General features: G+C 43.7%; 1 protein-coding gene across 1 annotated transcript in view; it reads right to left on the bottom strand.

Annotated features, from left to right (window-relative positions):
- The window catches only part of COG3 (component of oligomeric golgi complex 3), a 54,479-nt gene extending 38,004 nt beyond the window's left edge, over positions 1 to 16,475 (bottom strand). The window contains exons 1-6 of the mRNA XM_084768290.1: positions 16,156 to 16,475; positions 8,494 to 8,640; positions 4,290 to 4,351; positions 3,062 to 3,227; positions 2,410 to 2,484; positions 1,122 to 1,214 (exon numbers count right to left, since the gene is read on the bottom strand). Coding sequence (XP_084624416.1) covers positions 1,122 to 1,214; positions 2,410 to 2,484; positions 3,062 to 3,227; positions 4,290 to 4,351; positions 8,494 to 8,640; positions 16,156 to 16,329 — 717 coding nt within the window. The 5' untranslated portion in view covers positions 16,330 to 16,475. The remainder of the gene's footprint in view (positions 1 to 1,121; positions 1,215 to 2,409; positions 2,485 to 3,061; positions 3,228 to 4,289; positions 4,352 to 8,493; positions 8,641 to 16,155) is intronic.
- Between the last annotated feature and the right edge of the window lie 1,881 nt (positions 16,476 to 18,356).

Genomic DNA, 18,356 nt, shown 5'->3' with positions numbered 1-18,356 from the left:
AGGCTCAATCACCATCCGCAGCTGCGAGCAATTACATGTCAGTGCCCACGAACTTTGAGGCTAGCGTTAAGATCCTACTAGAAACAAAATGGAGTTAGCAAAACTAAGAGCAGCAGGAACTCCTTGGGGGATCAAGAGAAGGATAAAATGAAAGGATTTGTCTTTCTCGGTAGCTCCTACACCCTCTCCCAAGTAACTCTGTTTCCAAAAGAGTATCTTACAGATCCATAAATGAACACCTTAAAATGTCACATCCTGCCAGGCATGGTGGCACATGCCTTTAATCCCAGCACGTAAGAGGCAGAGGCAGGCAGATCACTGTGAGTTCGAGGCTAGCCTGGTCTACAAAGTGAGTCCAGGACAGCCAAGGCTACCCAGAGAAACCCTGTCTTGGGGAAAAAAAAAAAAGTCCCATCCTTTTAGGTAGATAGGATAAAGCTGAACCAGTGAGGGCCCTTTTCACTCCAGGAGCCCCTCAAAAGCCAAAAGTACTGTGTATACCACTAAGAACAGCAGTAAAAACAGCATGTTACAGACATAGAATCATCCCTCAGTATTCAGACGGCACTAGCTCCGTGACCCCAAAGGATAAGAGAGTACCCAAGCCAGGTGTGATGGCACACGCCTTTAATCCCAGTACTTGGGAGGCAGAGGCAGGTGGACTGCTGTGAGTTTGAGGCCAGCCTGATCTACAAAGCAAGTCTAGGACAGCCAAGGCTACATAGAGAGATCCTTGAGGGGGGAGGGGAAGGACCCAAATGCCTTAAGTAAGAAGGTGTAGAAGCTGCGTATACCAAACACACATCCCCCTTACACTTTACATCATCACCAAGTTATCTGTGAGACTAATGTAACGCAAATGCTATGGAGACAGCAATTATGCTGTACCATAAAGGGAATAACTACACGGAAAACAGGCTGTACATGTTCAGTACAAACAAAAGGTTCTGTTTAATCTTTGCGATGCACAATTGGATGTACCCACACAGGAGAAAGCCATACAGAGAAAGAGCTGACTATATCCTCACCCTCCCCCCACTCCCCGGGAAAAAAAAATAATTGTATAGCCTAAGTGATATAGTAGAAATGTTAATGTTTTAAAGCATAAAAATATGACTTACATGAGATGAAATATATGTTATACAGTCATCTAACTTGGCCAGCATAGGGATAAATCCTTCACTATTCACAGACAACGTGGGAGAATTCAATTTCTTGAAGTAGAAGGAAAAGGAACAATCAATTAACAACAACAAAAAAGTAAACACTGAAAAATTTTAACTAGAATTAACATATTTCTTTTTAAATATAATATAAGGTTAATAAAACAGCCTTGAACAATCACTAAAATGTCCTCAACTGTGGTCCATGTATAACAACATAGTAAGTGTCAACCAAGTTAAAAAAGAAAAAAGAAAAGGAAAAAGCAGAAAAGAACTCACAAAGTTTAAAAAGAAAAAACAACTATGTTGCTGTATTAATACATCACAAACCTAGATGTTGCACTTTCTTTCACTTTGCAACATATGTCTGTGTTTGGACACTGGCCAATCCTTATGGCTAAAGGATTAACTAGCAGTCACAGCACATGCTGAGCATGTTCATGGGGCCTGGGTTCAATTTCCAGCACAGAAAAGTCAAATATTACTATGCATTTACTCTTTTTTGATACAGAAGTGATTTGGCCATGAACCAATTCACACAGCATCCCACATCTAAATGGCTGCCAGCATTACTTTCATGTCTTTAATATTAGGCTATAGTAATTAAAATTGTTTGAATAATTTAATGATATGGTTTATAAATAATTATGACTAACTTACAAGCAGAAACAGAAAGATAATTTACCTAGATGCCTTTATTACCTGCTTTATGAGGACTATATGTTTTTTCAAACTGAACATGAGAACTGGCTTAAAAGTGTACAGACAATATTATAGAAATGCAACACAGCAAGACTTAAAGCTGGACATTTATTGTCCTAATTTTCACAGCTTATAGGGAAAATTCTAGAACAGGTAACCAACAAAGAGATCCAGGAACAGTAACACAATTTTTAAAATCCTATTTAAATCACATATAAAAAAATCCTCGGCCAGGCATGATGGCGCAGGCCTATTATCCCAGCACTCAGAGGCAGAGGCAGGCGGATCGCTGTGAGTTCAAGGCCAGCCTGGTCTACAAAGCGAGTTCAGGACAGCCAAGGCTAACACAGAGAGACCATGTCTAGAAAAAACAAAGAAATAAAAAATCCTAAACTGATAAAGGTACGCCCACTACTCAAATCAGAAACCCCAACAGTGAACAACTATTAAGTTCAAGTATCACTTTGTATGCTTGAAGACTGCTACAAAAGAGAAATATAAAATAAGATATGAACAGCTTTACAGAAAAATACAAAGCACTTACCGTGTTAATCGTCTCCAATTCATTAAAATAAGACAGCTTCTGTTGGATGTGCTCAGCAAGATCAGCAAGTTCCGACTCACGTTTTAAAGAGAAAAACCAATTACTATAAAAATACACGAAATCAGTACCCTAATGTCAAAATTACTTTGAATGGATTTATATATGACATTTAAGTTTAAATCAGATATGACTCCAGAATCATGCTCAAATATTTCTCCACCCATCAATTAAACACAATAACTAGTATCATATGAACTTTTATAAAATAAGTGCCTGCCTTTTAGAAACACATAAAAATAGAAAAATGTCTGAAATACAATAACTTCAATGTGCTACATGCAACTCACAAGTTTAAGTACAAACTCTGCAGGCAGCTGATTACAAACAAACCCATCATGAGTGCAATCACTGTGCTTATCTCACAGTGTCAGCAGCAGTGGGCAGAACACACAGCCAGTGCACTCTGCAGCTGCACCCGGCAAGGCAGCCTGCCACTGCCCTGCTGCCCTATCGGGCTCTGCATGTGTCAGCAGTCTCATACAGAGCCACCTTCAGCATCTACTCAGAGAAATTAAGGAAACTAAAATTAAATAGCATTCATCTACTTAAAATTAATCATTGACCCTCTACCTCTTCCCTGATCCCCAATTACCTGTTCTTTAAGGAGCTGTTCACAGGCTTCATGTAGAGTTCCTGTCTTATTGGACACAAAAAGATACTGTTTCTGCAATGACTCCAGATGCTGAAGAGCACTGTTCACATCATTCAGTATAGCATCACACTGTTCCTGAAACCCAGACAAGTAATCCCTCATCTGTCTAGAAAACAGAACCAAGAGGGGATTGACAATAATATTTCCCCCAATAAGCATAGTCAATAAAAAATAAGGTCTCACCTTTTCCAAAATCATAAATTTCAGGTGGAAAATCTGGCCTACTGTCCCAGAATGTGTAACACTCAGAACCTCCCCACAAACGGTTTCCCTGCTTATAAGATGAGTCACCGACACCACAGCAATAAAAGAATTAGCCTTAGAGTCACAACCTGGTTTCTTGCATGTTAAGTCAATAAATCACTGACATTAGGCTTCAAAGATGGGGACACTAGGGCACCCCAAGGCAGCAAGTAAGGTCACTCCTTCAGATAACTGCCACTTCCAAAGACCATGTATGTGAAAAGAATTTCAGATTTGAGACTAGAAGACACTGGTCCAAACTACAGTTCTATCTAACCCCAAATGGCACTGGCACTTAATGTTCCCAAGCCTCGCTTCGGTCATTTGTAAAGTGGAAATGGGAATTTTCCTTGAGGATCGGCTATGGATTAAGTGGGATTGTGTATCCCTAAGACACTGCCTAGCAACAGCAGCCATAACTATGTAGGGCACAGTGGTGCACACCTTTAAGCCCACCACTTAGAGACAGAGACAAGCAAATCTCTGGGAGTTCGAAGCCAGCCTAGTCTATGGGAGTAAGTTACAGGACAGCAAGGGCTACAGAGTGAGACCTTGTCTCAAAACAACAAAAACAAAAACAAAAACAAAAGATCCTAATGGCCGTAAATAAATGTTAGCTGAACATGAAAGCAGAACCTATAATCTAAACTCAGAGGGACACTGGTGTCATTCTTCCCCTGCTGTGGGCACGCACTAGCCACACTCAACCTAGATGATCTTCCTGCCATTGGTGCTTCTCCTGAGATAATAAACACCTCACAGAATTCCCGTACAACTTCTTGATCCAAGTCCTTTCTGAAGTTATTGTTCTAAAGACTTATAATAAACCCCCTCTCCTTGCTCTCACTAGTCTTCCGTATCTTGGTAACGTGAGATGATTATGATGTAAAATCAGGATAGTCGACAATAAAGGACCCGCACATACCTATATTTAGTTCCTTCATCCTGGTCCATCTGAGTTTGTAGCTTTGCAAACCATGAGAAAAACTGGAAAATAAAGAGTATTATTCGGACAACCAAACTAAAACAGTTACAGGGCAGGCATTACCTAATTGAATCTTATTTCTAGGGCTCAGCCACTAATAATTGGCTTTGAGCTTTGTTAAATATTTACATATATATGCCAGGAAAAGCAAAGGACAGAAAAAGCATTGGTCATTTCCAGAAGCAAGTAAGGAGCAATGTTAAAGACACACATAAAAAAATAATAATACGTATTTCTTCTTAGGAAATTAATACTTGGCTCATAGTTTGCCAAACTTAAAGAATTAACATAGGACTTTGGGTAAATCTTAATATTAATGCTACCTAGTAAGAATATAAGTTGAAAATCACATAGTGAGTTTAGAATATGGACTTTGGGGAGGCTGCAGAGATAGCTCTTCCACCAGAGAACCCACTTCAATCGCAGCACTCACAGGACAGCTCACAATGGTCTATGGTCTGTTAACGCTAGTTCCAGGGGATCAAACACTTTCTTTAGGCTTCGGAGGACACCAGGCAGGTAACTGGTGTGCATCATACACTCAGGCAAAACATCCACACACAAGAAATAAATATGAAAAGTGAAATACAATATAGACTTGAGGCTGTATCTGCCCCTATACCAATGTTTTAGAAATCATCCTTTTGGTTGTTTTGGTTTGGGTTTTTTTGTTTTTTGTTTTTCTGAGACAGAGTCTCTCTGTGTAGCCTTGGCTGTCCTAGACTTACTTTATAGATCAGGCTGGCCTCGAACTTATAGAGATCCACCTGCCTCTGTCTCCCCAAGTGCTGGGATTACAGGTGTGCGCCACTGTGGCAGCTAGAAATCACCCATTATTTAAAAGAAGATCAAATCTGGCATGGTCATGCATGCCTGCAACACCAGCACTAAGCTGAAGCAAGAGGATCACAAGTTCAAAGCCAGCCTGGGAAACATAATAAAAGTCTGGGGAAGGGATGGGAGGGAAGGAGAGGAACAGAAAAAAAAAAAGTTAATATGCCTTAGAAATTTCAGGTGTGGGGATGTGTTATATTTTAGCCAGGCATGGTAGCACACAGCTGTAATCTCAACACCTGGGAAGTAGCAGTAGGAAGATGAGGAGTTTCAAGCCAGCCTGGGCTACACTATGAATACGAGACCCTGTCTCCAACACAAAAAAGTGGGTTCGCATCAGGTTCATGTCTTGACACAGTAGTTCCACCAGTCCACATGCTCAGCACACTTCACCCAGCTGCGCTCACAGTGAGAAAATGTTACCACGGATGTCATAGTAATATTAGAGGCTTCAAACTTCTAAAAAGATGTCAAGTCTGAACTTCACACAGAAGATTTCATTCACACAGAAGGGGGACTTCTGTGAAAGGAGAGAAGGGAGAGAGTGGAGGAAGGTGGGGAGGACAGTCAAGGAAGGGGAGAGCACAGCACAGGAGCGTCATAGCAACATGACACGCTCAAATCTGTGGAAGGAAAAAATGATGGTTTCAAACAGTCCCACAACATTCACACAGTACAACCACCTTCTCCAGTCCTCAAAGTGGGAGCCAAGCTCACTGGTATGCAGGCTTGTCATCTATCTGGGCTAACATTTTCAACGCACTTACTGTGTGCTTGCTATACACTGTATTTGCATGTGTTATTTAATTCTCATAAAAACCGTATGAGATAGGTATATAATCATCCTTATTTTACAGACTCAGAAACTGAAGACCCAAAAAGGTGAGTACGGTGTGGTAAGAACTTCACAATGATGGTAGTAATGGAGCTGACTTTCAGATGCAGGTCGGCCTAACTACAGCAGGAGCAGATGTAGTCGGCCTAACTACAGCAGGAGCAGATGTAGTCGGCCTAACTACAGCAGGAGCAGATGTAGTCGGCCTAACTCCAGCAGGAACAGATGTAGTCGGCCTAACTACAGCAGGAGCAGATGCAGGTCAGCCTAACTACAGCAGGAGCAGATGTAGTCGGCCTAACTACAGCAGGAGCAGATGTAGTCAGCCTAACTACAGCAGGAGCAGATGCAGGTCAGCCTAACTACAGCAGGAGCAGATGCAGTCGGCCTAACTACAGCAGGAGCAGATGCAGGTCGGCCTAACTACAGCAGGAACAGATGTAGTCGGCCTAACTCCAGCAGGAGCAGATGTAGTCGGCCTAACTCCAGCAGGAGCAGATGCAGGTCGGCCAAACTCCAGCAGGAGCAGATGCAGTCGGCCTAACTACAGCAGGAGCAGATGCAGTCGGCCTAACTACAGCAGGAGCAGATGCAGGTCAGCCTAACTACAGCAGGAGCAGATGTAGTCGGCCTAACTCCAGCAGGAGCAGATGCAGGTCGGCCTAACTACAGCAGGAGCAGATGCAGGTCGGCCTAACTACAGCAGGAGCAGATGCAGGTCGGCCTAACTACAGCAGGAGCAGATGCAGGTCGGCCTAACTCCAGCAGGAGCAGATGCAGGTCTGCCTAACTCCAGCAGGAGCAGATGCAGGTCGGCCTAACTCCAGCAGGAGCAGATGCAGGTCTGCCTAACTCCAGCAGGAGCAGATGCAGGTCGGCCTAACTACAGCAGGAGCAGATGTAGTCGGCCTATGCAGGTCAGCCTAACTACAGCCAGAGCAGATGCAGGTCGGCCTAACTACAGCAGGAGCAGATGCAGGTCGGCCTAACTACAGCAGGAACAGATGCAGGTCGGCCTAACTCCAGCAGGAACAGATGCAGGTCGGCCTAACTACAGCAGGAGCTCCTCTGCTTTGCTTCACTGCCTCCGGAGTTACAATGCATGCATGTATCTGCTGTATGTTTCATTTGGAAATCCATCAACTTTAACTCTTTTTTCCTTTCTTTTTTAAACAAAGCCTGCCTATGTAGCCCAAGATGCCTTGAACTGGCTATATATCCAGGCTGGCCTCAAACTGGCGATGCTCCTGTCTCAGGCAGCTCTAACTCTCCTCTTCAAGTACTAACCACGCCCAACCCTGCATAGCTCCCAAAATCAGGTGAGATCCAGTGTGTTCAGGTGGAACAGGCATAGACAGCTCTAACTCTATAAGCAAGTCAGAAAGAATAAACAGGAGAGCATCTAGAGAAACTACTACACATTTAGGTTTGTGATTAGCTATAAGAAAATACCAAAATGAATGGTAAATTACTGTAAAATAATTATAAACTTTCAACTAAAGAACACATTAAGGATTTTAGAAAATTACCAAGCAACAAGTAGATAAGGGCATATGCATGTGATCTAGGTATACATATTTTTATAAAGATTTATCCTTATCTTTTTTATTTTTTTTTATTATTTTATCTGTATGAGTGCTTTGCCTGTGTGTATGCCTGTGTACCTCATGCTACCTGCAGATGTCAGAAGAGGGCTGTGAGCAGCCCAATGTGGGTGCCAGGAATCAGACCCAGATCCCCTGGAAGAGTAGCCAGTACGCCTACACTAAGCCATCTCTTCAGCCTATTAGGTTTCTCTATTACCTTATATGTTTATCTATATTGCCAATATAATTGGACAATGCGGTGGTTTGAATGTGAATGGCCCCTACAGGCACATAGATTTGAATGCCTGGTCACCAGGGAGTGGCATTCCTAGGAAGTGTGACCTTGTTGGAGGAAGTGCGTCACTGGGGGTGGGCTTTGAGGTTTCAGATATTCCAGCCAGACCCAGTGTCACTCTCTTCCTGCTGCCTGCTGATCCAGATACAGAACCCACAGCTCCTTCTCCAGCACCATGCCTTCCTGCAGGCTGCCATGCACACCGCACCATGACGATGATGGACTAAACCTCTGAACGGTAAGCCAGCCCCAATTTAATGCTTTCTTTATAAGAATTGCCCTGGTCATGGCGTCTCTTCACAGCAATAAAACCCAACTAAATAGGCAATAAGGTCACTTAAAACAGTTAATAACCAAAATAACCCAAACCAAGACTGCTCCACAAAGTTCTGACACTAGTGCCCCTCAGGGTGCCTAACCTTTGACACCATGTTATCAAGTTGTCATCTGCACATGTTGGGCCATGTTCATAGCTACCCTAAGATACATGTGCCCTAGGTGCAAGTTAGACAAGCCTATGCTGTCCTCTTCTTTGAGCCTGCACTAAGATACCTAGAAAAGTCCCATGTCCCTAGAAAAGATTGTGCCGTTTACCTGTTGTGCAGTCTCAATTCTTTCTTCCTCCATTCCTAAGGAAGCGAAGCCCTTCAAGAGGATGTCTTCTGTAGATTCAGGCACTACAGCAGTCAGCTCGATGGGGAGCGACTGGGATGCTAAGCTGCATACATCTTCAATTGGGAGCTTAAAAGAGAAAGCCACAAGATATGTAACTTGAAAACTCTCTGAAATCAATACAATTGTTTCTATCTTGTTTTGAAAGAGAAGGAATATTTCCTTTAAGTCCTGAGGTCAGAAAATGTTGTGGGGTGCTGGTGGCACATGCCTTTAATCTCAGAACTCAGGAGGCAGAGGCAGAGGCAGGCGGACCTCTGTGACAGGCCAGCCTGGTCTACAGAGCAAGTTCCAGGGCAACCAAGGCTACTCAGAAAAACCCTCTGGGGGGTAGGGTGGGGGTTCACACAATACTAACATTCTCCACAGATGCCGCTCTCAGGATGCAAAGAGGACACCAATGTCCCTCAGTAGCAAGGTCTAAGGATTGAGTCAGCTTTTAACGGTGGAGGTGAACCTTCGTAGAAGCACACACGTTTTCTCACGTGAAACTCTGTGAACTACCATTAGACAAAAGGAAACCCTATGTGCTGTGGCAAGTCGCATGTTCTCTGTAGGATCTAACACAAAGGCCTGAACAACCAACAGAATTAACAAATTACCATCTTTAATCAACAAACTACCTCCTCCTACCACCCCCATCCATGGTAGATGACGTCACCTACACTGGCATATTGTGAAATTCAACAACAGAGAAGAGACTAGACAGAATCTTAGAGTTTCTATCGATTCCAAAAGAGCTGCAGGATAAGGCTTCGTGTAACACCAACACGGCACTCTGACTCCCAACTAACGAACGATACTCTGGCTCTGGTATTAACTTACCTGAAGTCCCATTCCACACAAGCTGATTTTAGACCTAAAAGAAACTGGAAGCGGATGACAGAGGAAGCTCGGGGCCTACTGCTGGGTTCAATTCTAGCTTTAAGCTCATGGCATTTAACGTCTTCCAACTAGACATGACTCAAGGCCTTAGGAAATTGATTTCATCTTTCTAAATGCACACAGCCCATGTGAAGACAGGGCTCCTTCTTAAACGCTCAAACAAGCTGGATGCACCAACACCAGCACTAAGCCAGAGCCGCAGTCTTTACTGTGGGGAGGTTGCATCTGTGTTCACATGGGGCTACACTCACAGGGAAATACACTACAGGGAAGCCTGGTTTAAAGCCTCTTGCTGATGTACAAGCTGGTGGCATTGGGGAAATTAATGACTGTATTCCTCAACATCTTCTTTTATCACATGCAGACCCAGTGGCCACATCAAGACCACTGTGGGAGCAAAGAAGAGAGCCAGCAAACACCGCCTGCAATAGCAAACAGAACCAGGAAGCTCCTGGTACACAAATGAGTCGGACTCAATAGCCAGGAATGCCCTAGCAAAACGCAAATGTCTTCTCAGGACATCATCATGCATATAAACTCTTCCTGAAAAGTAGTATAAAGCCCTGAAATAAAAGTACTGTGACCTGGCAAGAATTGAGTTTCCCAAACTCTGTGAAACCTATCCTGAGTCTACCATGTCACTAGCAACTATGTGCTGCCATCAAGGGATCTGAAGAAAGAACTGTCACTGAGATGAACAGCAGGCACTGTGGAAGCATCCCAATTAACCAACAAGGAGCTGTCTCCATAGAGAGGAACACACACACACACACACACACACACACACACACACACACACACACACACACACACCGAGAGAATGCAGCATGTAAAACACTTAACGCAAGCCCTGCCACATAGTAAATACTCGATAAAGCTGAGCTACTGACACTAGATGTACTTTTATTATTCCTACTCACAGCAACTGTAGGTCTTTATTACCCCTACTTAGGAGCAGCAACAGAATATACTTATTGATCTGAATCGACAGGGCTTCTTGGGAACAGAGCAGTGAGTAAGCTGCCGTTGCAATATTGTGTTAGTAGTACAAGGTCGTCCTGTACCAACACATCACAGCTACGGTGGTAAGACGTAGGGGGGAAGAAGTAATGCACCCAGCTCAGATCTGACAAGCTTCCCTGTAGACGTTCAGGCCCACACCTGAATAAAGAAATCAAAATGCATGCTGCTTGCACCAAACATGCAAAACCCAAGTAATACACAAAAGTGTAAGTACTTGTCCTACATTTTTCATTGCTTTTATTTGTCATCTATGTGTGACCTCCCATGCATATCAGAGAACAACTTAAGAAGTCAGTTCTCTCCTTCCACCATGTGTGTCCCAGAGATTGCACTCGGGTTCAATCAGCTTAATCACAAAGACATTTACTCACTAAGCCACCATGCCAGAAAGCCTAACTATCCTTAGGTCCATCATAGATCAGGATGCAGGAGAACCATGCAAACTAAACCTGGGGGGGGGGGGGCAGGGGGCAGGGTAAAAAAGATGGCTCAGCGGTTACAAGCACTTGCTCTTGCAGAGGACCTAGCTTCTATTCCCAGTACCGAAAGGCAGCTCATAGCCTCCATATCTCTGGTTCTAGGTGATCTGATACCCTCCTCCGGCCTCTGCGGGCACCAAGCACAGCCACGGTACAGATGCATACATGCGGGCAAAGCACTCACACACATAAACTAAAATAAACCAAACTGGAGAAAGATGTGCATTTCCAGGGATAGTCAAATACTGACTCCCGCATGGCAGACCAAGGGGAGAAAGGGATGGCAAGCACCATGCAAGAGGCTAAAAGGATTCTCTTACTTGTCACCAACCACTAAGGTCTAGCAGGTAAGCAGAAGCACCTGGAAGCCACTGACCTAGGAAGAATCCACACCCACTCACAGGAACCTCCACTAGATACTCATGAGAAAGTACGTGAGCAAGGTGTAGCTGGAAGTAGGTGAGCAAGGTGTAGAGACCTGGGAGAGGTGAGTGGTTGCACACACATGGAAAGCAGGGCACAAAGCCCCACCTAGACCTTTTGCCCCAGTGGACAAACGCCTTAGGACATTGGGAGGGGCTAGGAAGCAGCAAACTCTGTCAGCCATAGAATATAACATCTTGTTATAGCTGGAAAAAGGGAAAAGGAAAAAACCTGCACCCTAGACAACAGACAAAAAACCATAAAGGGCCCAAAACACCAGAGGTCTCCTGCAGCTAAGAGAGAGAGAGACTCAATTCCAAAGGACAAAGGGCCTGCCTAAGGCTGAGGCTGGACCTGGACAACAGAAAACTCCCAACTATTTTACACTATCAAAATTCATAGTATTTATATTGTGTTTGGTTGTTAAGTCTTTAATTGATTTATTTAAAATGTACTATATATTAATGCCTACCATTTCAAATGGATCCAAGGAGGTCATAGACATATATGCTCAGTTTATTAAAAAATAAAAAAGGTTATTTTCTAAATTACTTTACCAGATAAAACTCTAGATCCATGAAAAGCTGCTCAAGATATTTCAAGCACATTCTATAATCTAATCACAAATAAATATGGTCATAAATAAATATAAATATGGTCATATTTATCCAAGAGCATTCAATTTCCTTAGTTCAAGCACAGATACTAATCAATTTTCAATCATAAGACCTTTGATTATAGGGCTGGAGAAATGGCTCAGCAGTTAAGAATGCCCAGTACCCACACCAGGTGGTTCACAACAACCTGTAACTCCAGCTCCAGGGACTGCAATGCCCTCTGCTGGCTTCCTGGGGCATTCACCCTCATGCACAAACTAATACACAGGCACACATACATACATATAATTAAAAATAAAACCTAGAGCTGGAGAGATGGCTCCGGGGTTAAGAGCACTGTCTGTTCCTCCAAAGGTCCTGAGTTCAATTCCCAGCTATGACATGGTGACTCACAACCATCTATGATGAAATCTGGTGCCCTCTTCTGGCCTGCAGGCACACATGAGGGCAGAATACTGTACACATGATAAATAAATAAATCTTTTTTTTTAAATTAATTTTAAAATTTTAAAAATAAATAAATAAATAAACCTACAGCTGGGCAGATGGCATATACCTTTATCCCAGCACCTAGCACTAAAATCTAAAAAATTTTTTAAAAAACTTTAAATACCAGAAACAGGAGGGTCCTTGGTCCCTTACTTTTACTAATAAGAAGCCATTTTCTCTCAAACTAAGTAGGAGAGAAATTACAATACAACCACTTTTAAGAAATAACATTTTGAAGCAGGGCATGGTGGCACACGCCTTTAATCCCAGCACTGGGAGGCAGAGACAGGTGGTACTCTGTAAGTTTGAAGCCAGTCTGGTCTACAAAGTGAAGCCAGGCCAGCCAAGGCTACATAGAGAGACCCTGTCTTTAAAAACCAAAGAGAAAAAAGAAAAAGAAAGAATATTTTAACAACATAAGAGAAAATTACCCCTTTGGGTACTTATGTCTCACTAAGTTCTTTTCATAAAAAAATGAACTAGAGTTGCAAGTCAAAAGGGAATGTGATAGTATTCCCTGCTTGCCACGTGTGACCTCACATCCTGAGAGGATGACTCAGTCAGGGCTGCCCCAGTGCGCTGCCCTGGCTTCAGGACGGAGCAGACGCACCAGCACACAGACAAGAGCACAGACTCTGCTGGCCACGTGGGAAAGCTACTGCACAGCTAATACAAACGGCCATGAGCATACTACAAAATAATCACAATAATACCGCAGCAGCTTAGCCGGTCCAGGAAAAGACAAGTGCCCCTTCTTGCAAATCTTGGAAAATGCTGGACTGGAGAAAGTGATTTTTAGAATCAATGTGATCACGTCATTCTCCAATTGAGCTGACAACACTTTCTGTGTTTGGATAGAGCATATCATTGAAGCTGGAGTCTCAGAGCCTTCCTCAAGACACCAAAACACTTTTTTTTTCTTCAGACTTAGTGACACCTATCCTAGCTCAAGATTCTAATCTACTCTTTTAAAACATTCATTATTTGAAAGAGATCCCATGAATAATGTAATGTTACCAAGAAGTTTGCCATGTACCTTTTATGCACATGACTGCCTTTATTTTCACAACTCCCTGACAAAAGCCTCTATTTTATTAAAAAAAAAAAAATGAAGCATACAGGTTAATTACCATGCCCATGGTCACACACCTGCAAAAAACCCAACAGTTATGGCAGTAAATTACCAACAGATTTCAAAGTAAATTATTTTAGCACTTTAACAAGAACTACTTAGTTAGCAGAAAAAGATCCTTGCTGCTATAAGAAATTTGCCTCGACTACAAGAAACAAGTCTACTGCAAATTCTTTTATCTAATGCAACTTTTCAAGATAAGAAATTGTTTTGTTTTACATGCATGTATGTACTTGCACCACATGCATGTTTAGTGCCCAAAGGTCAAGAGAGAAACCTGGAGTTACAGGTGTGTTGTGAGCCATCCTGTAAGTGGTAGGAATTGAGCATCAAGGGCATTTAACTACTGGGCCATCTCTCCAGCCCCAGGAGTGCTTTTCTATAAGTGAGAAAGCTGCTTTTAAAGTCATTAGCTGGACAGCAACTAGACCCAAAGTCAGCCCAGTTCCAAGAGGTCAGGAAATAACTTATTTCACTAAAACAGGAATCGCTACAGAGAAGTCTACAGGAGCATGCTGTTTAGACAAATTAAGTGATGCATTCTTTCCTCAACAGTAACGTTAAGAGCATGGTTAAGGGGTATGAATGGATTCCAAAGCCATCCCATCAGACACAGAACACTTCAGTGCAGGGAAAGGAAGGCAATGAGGCATGCCCCTCCAAGACCCCGAAGCGGGTGTGAACGGGCGCTCTCCTTCCAATACTGAGACCTCCCCGAATACTGGGACATGTTAAGCTCATCCTCTACCCAGGAACTTACTCTGCTTTTTCTTCCAGCTAGAACATTAGTGACTTAGCCCTTCCCAGGCTGGCTTCACGCTTTCCATGTCAGTTTTCACACTAGGCTGTCATTTCCTTTAAAAGGCCTTCCCTTCTCTTTTAGGTCTGCCCTTACTTTTAAGCCTCCCATAAAAAGGCATACCTCACACACTCTGATTCCACCACCCGATTTTATTTTCTTATACAGTGAGCAAGTCGCTGTCTGTACCTTCTTGGTTTGTTAGTTTGATTTTTTTTTTCTTTTTCTTCTTCTTTTAGGCTCATGATCTCCATAATGACGTCACCTCACTAAAGCTGGAAATTTCATCTTTCCTATTTATGGTTCTAGCCCTAATTCCTACCCACAGTGTAGGCACGACAAGTCAAATGACAACATGAACTAATTAAGTATTGCTGCATAAATAAGGAAGAATGGTGTAAAATAATACCCATTTGCTTCCAACGCAATAAGGAGGAAAACTCAATTCATAACCCTTGGCAATAACAATAAAGTTTCCTGCAGTGTATGCCTCCCCCGATTCTGTGAGGTCTAGACGCCAGTAACGGGGCACACAAATTATAAACAGACTGGGGAAATACATACACCAGTTTGCGGGCTGAGGATGGTCTGCAGTAGAGCACTTCCCCAGCACAACACACACACACATACACACCACGCCCACTATAATCCAGAACATAAAACACAGCCAGCTCAGAGACCTTTCTTTCCACTTGTTCCTTCCGTTTACTTGGATCTAGTTCCTTTACGACATCCTGGAGGTGGGCAGGGAAACACACCTAAGAACACCCGTTTTTACAGCACAGCACACGGTGTTACCGAGAACGTTTCTAATCACACCTCCAAAGTGTAAGGGCAGAGCTGATGACGCCAAATTCAATCTGTATCTCGACAGAGTTCGGAATCGCATAGAAACTAATGCTTCCAACATAAATAAATAAATAACCACCACTGTTAATAAAAGTAACCTAAAATCCAGGCCTCGGAACTTTAAGTGCCTGCCAAACATCTAAACAATTCAAAAAAAGTACTCTTTTTATTTGTTTGTTTGTTTTGAGACAGGGTTTCCCTGTGTAGCCTTGGTGTTCTGGACTTGCTTTGTAGATCAGGCTAGCATCGAACTCACGCGGGAGGAAAAAAAGTACTCTTAACATTATAACTGCACCGAATCACACAAAAACTAAAACCATACTGTCCCAGTGGTAACTGGGAAATGTTGACACCAAAAACCCAAAAGCTCTACTTAATAACTGAGTCAACTTGTAAAAATAATTCTTTTTTTAAAAATTTCTTTCTATAGGTTAAATAAATCGTTATCTTCCATAACCTACACCAAAAGTTCACAGCTTGGTGTGTGATGAATCAAACTGTCACTCGGAACTAGTTCTGAGCCGCTTTAAGTGGCCCTCCGCCTCCCAAGAGCCAGCAAGCCAGAGGACTCCCGGGACACAGCAACACAGCCCAGCCGGACTCCGGGGCACAGCACCTCAGGCTCACGGGGAGCAGAACGACAGTGACCCGGGGACAACTGAAGCAAGACGCCCAGGGCAAGGCTCAGGCCAACCGTCCCACGAGTCTGGGCGAGGGCTGTGGCCCCGCGTGGATGTACACACACCGTGGCAGGGCGGCAGTGCGAGGCTGACAGCGGGGTCCACACGGGCCCCTCCCGCCGAAGCCGCCACGGTGGCTCAGGGGTGCAGACCAGATCCCCACCCGGGACGGGAGGCCCGGCGCTGCCCACCCACGCCCTCGCCTCACCTCGGCGGGCACCGGCAGGTTCTCCACCGCCGCCTTTAGCTCCAGCACCGAGTCCGTCTGCCTGTCTGTCAGCGGCGCCATCGAATCGGGTCTCCGATCCCAGAGAGACAGCTTCTCGCGGGCGTCCCGCTCGGCCGTCGACTCCGGCAGCAGCAGCAGCGCCGCCTCCGCCATCCCGGCCGCCCTGGGCCGCTCAGCTGCGTAAGAACAGGACCAGAGCCGGGAACTTCCGGGAGGACCGGGGCTTCCAGCGCCGCAGCCGCGGCGGGGCGGGCCCGAGCGCCCTGACCCCGGAAACACTTCCGTGGCGTGGGGGCGGGACCGAGGCCAGAACAGACGTGGCTTTCAACGGAATGCAGACATTTCCGGTTGGGGCGTACCTGAAGCTAGAGGGTCAGAGACCGGCCTGGGAGGAAATAGGCTTGCCCTTACCGGAAGCCTCTTCCTCAATATCAATAACTTTATTATACTGTGTTGTTCAGGTTTTTTGATAAGTGTGATAAATCACCCCCCCCCCCAGATAGGGGAATTGCCGAACACCAAAGATCTACTGCTTCTCTACTGTCAGATAGGTGATTTCTATGTTGACATAGCAACCAAGAGGACAAACTTTTCAAACATCCAAACTAGTTAGAACACTAGTTCATGGAGACACAAATTCAAACTCATGCACATCAGGTCTCATTAATAAATAGTATCAAACAACTTTTTAAAGTATATAGAGTATGTACTAATATAAACAAATATCGAGTAAATAATTGAAAAAGGGACAACCTTCTACCTTACCAAAGAATTCCTAAGCACATGTAGAAAAATGAGGGAACTAGCCATCACTAGGACATCACAGTAATAACTGTATCAGGCAAGTAAAGGGGAGGATACTGAGGAGCTGGCAAACGTTCCAGAAGAAATGGCGGTTTGCACAGTTCCAGATTATCTCCCCAAGATAATAATCAATAAAAAAGGGGAAGTCAGGCACAGTGATACACAATTGTAAACCCAGTACTTGGAAAGCTGAGGTAGGAAAATTGCAGCATGTTTAAGGCCAACCTGGGCTGGTAGCAAGACCTTGTCTCAAAAAAAGGGGGTGGGGGGGCAGGACTGTCACTTGGTCTCAGAGCCTCTGTCTCTTTCTGCTCTCAGCATCTGGGAGTGTCAAGTGAGTTACTAAGAACCAAACTCAGCAAGCAGGGACGGTTTTAATCCATCCCAGACCCCATGCTATGTAAGCATTAAGATTTTTTTTTAAATAGATGCGCAAACCAAGTGCGGTGGTGCACATCTGTAATCCCAGGACTTGGGAGGCAGAGGCAGGCAGGTCGATGTGAATCCAACACCAGCCTGGGCTACAAAGTGAGTCCAGAACAATCAAGGCTACACAGAGAAACCCTGTTGAACTTATTTTTATAAAACTGTGTTTGTTTATCTTAGCTTATTTCTTAACCTGGCTATCACACAGATAGTTGAGACGCTTTTATAATACAAGGCTTCACAACACAATCTGAGCAATCTAAGTCTGTTCTTAACCCTCTGTGCTATTTTGTCTTACTCCCAGCAAACACCAGAACATGTTGTACTTGTACTTTGTAACTTTCCTTGGCTCTAGCTCCTTCCTCCTGATCTTCCTTGGACCTCTACCCATGGCTGAATCCCTTGCTTCCTCTTCTAACTCCTCCTCCCCTGGCTGGCAGGAAGTCTAGCCCTATTTATTTCTCCTGCTCATCTATTGGCTGTAAGCTGCTAACTGACATAACAGGAGGACAAATGGGGAGGAGATTTTATGCAACATTTAGACAGGAAGTCAGAATTTAGACTACACAGTAACCTTATGCCTATATTTCCCCCTTTTAGGCTAATAAAAGGCTCCTTTTCTTACAATAAAAACTATGTAATATAACAATTATGAAAATAATTAGGTTAGACTTACATTTGTATAAATTATTTTACTATATATCAATTTTATCATCTTAAACAGCTTAAGTTTAACTGTGAGATTATAACTATCAAGTCTTCAACCCCATTAGAGATTTAAGAAGGAATAAATATTACCTAAATATATAGGAAGTACAAGCAAACAGCTTCCAAAAGTATAGAAATGACAGAGATAACTAGCTGCCTGTACAGTCCCTTAAATTTTTTTCTCTAGTATTGGAGCATCATCTTCAGCCTTTTGGCCCAGAATATTTGACAGACTTTTCTGT

This window comes from Acomys minous, assembly GCF_964271855.1.
Source record: "Acomys minous genome assembly, chromosome: 18".
NCBI classification, from domain to species: Eukaryota; Metazoa; Chordata; class Mammalia; order Rodentia; family Muridae; genus Acomys; species Acomys minous.
This window is presented reverse-complemented; position numbering and strand designations above follow the sequence as displayed.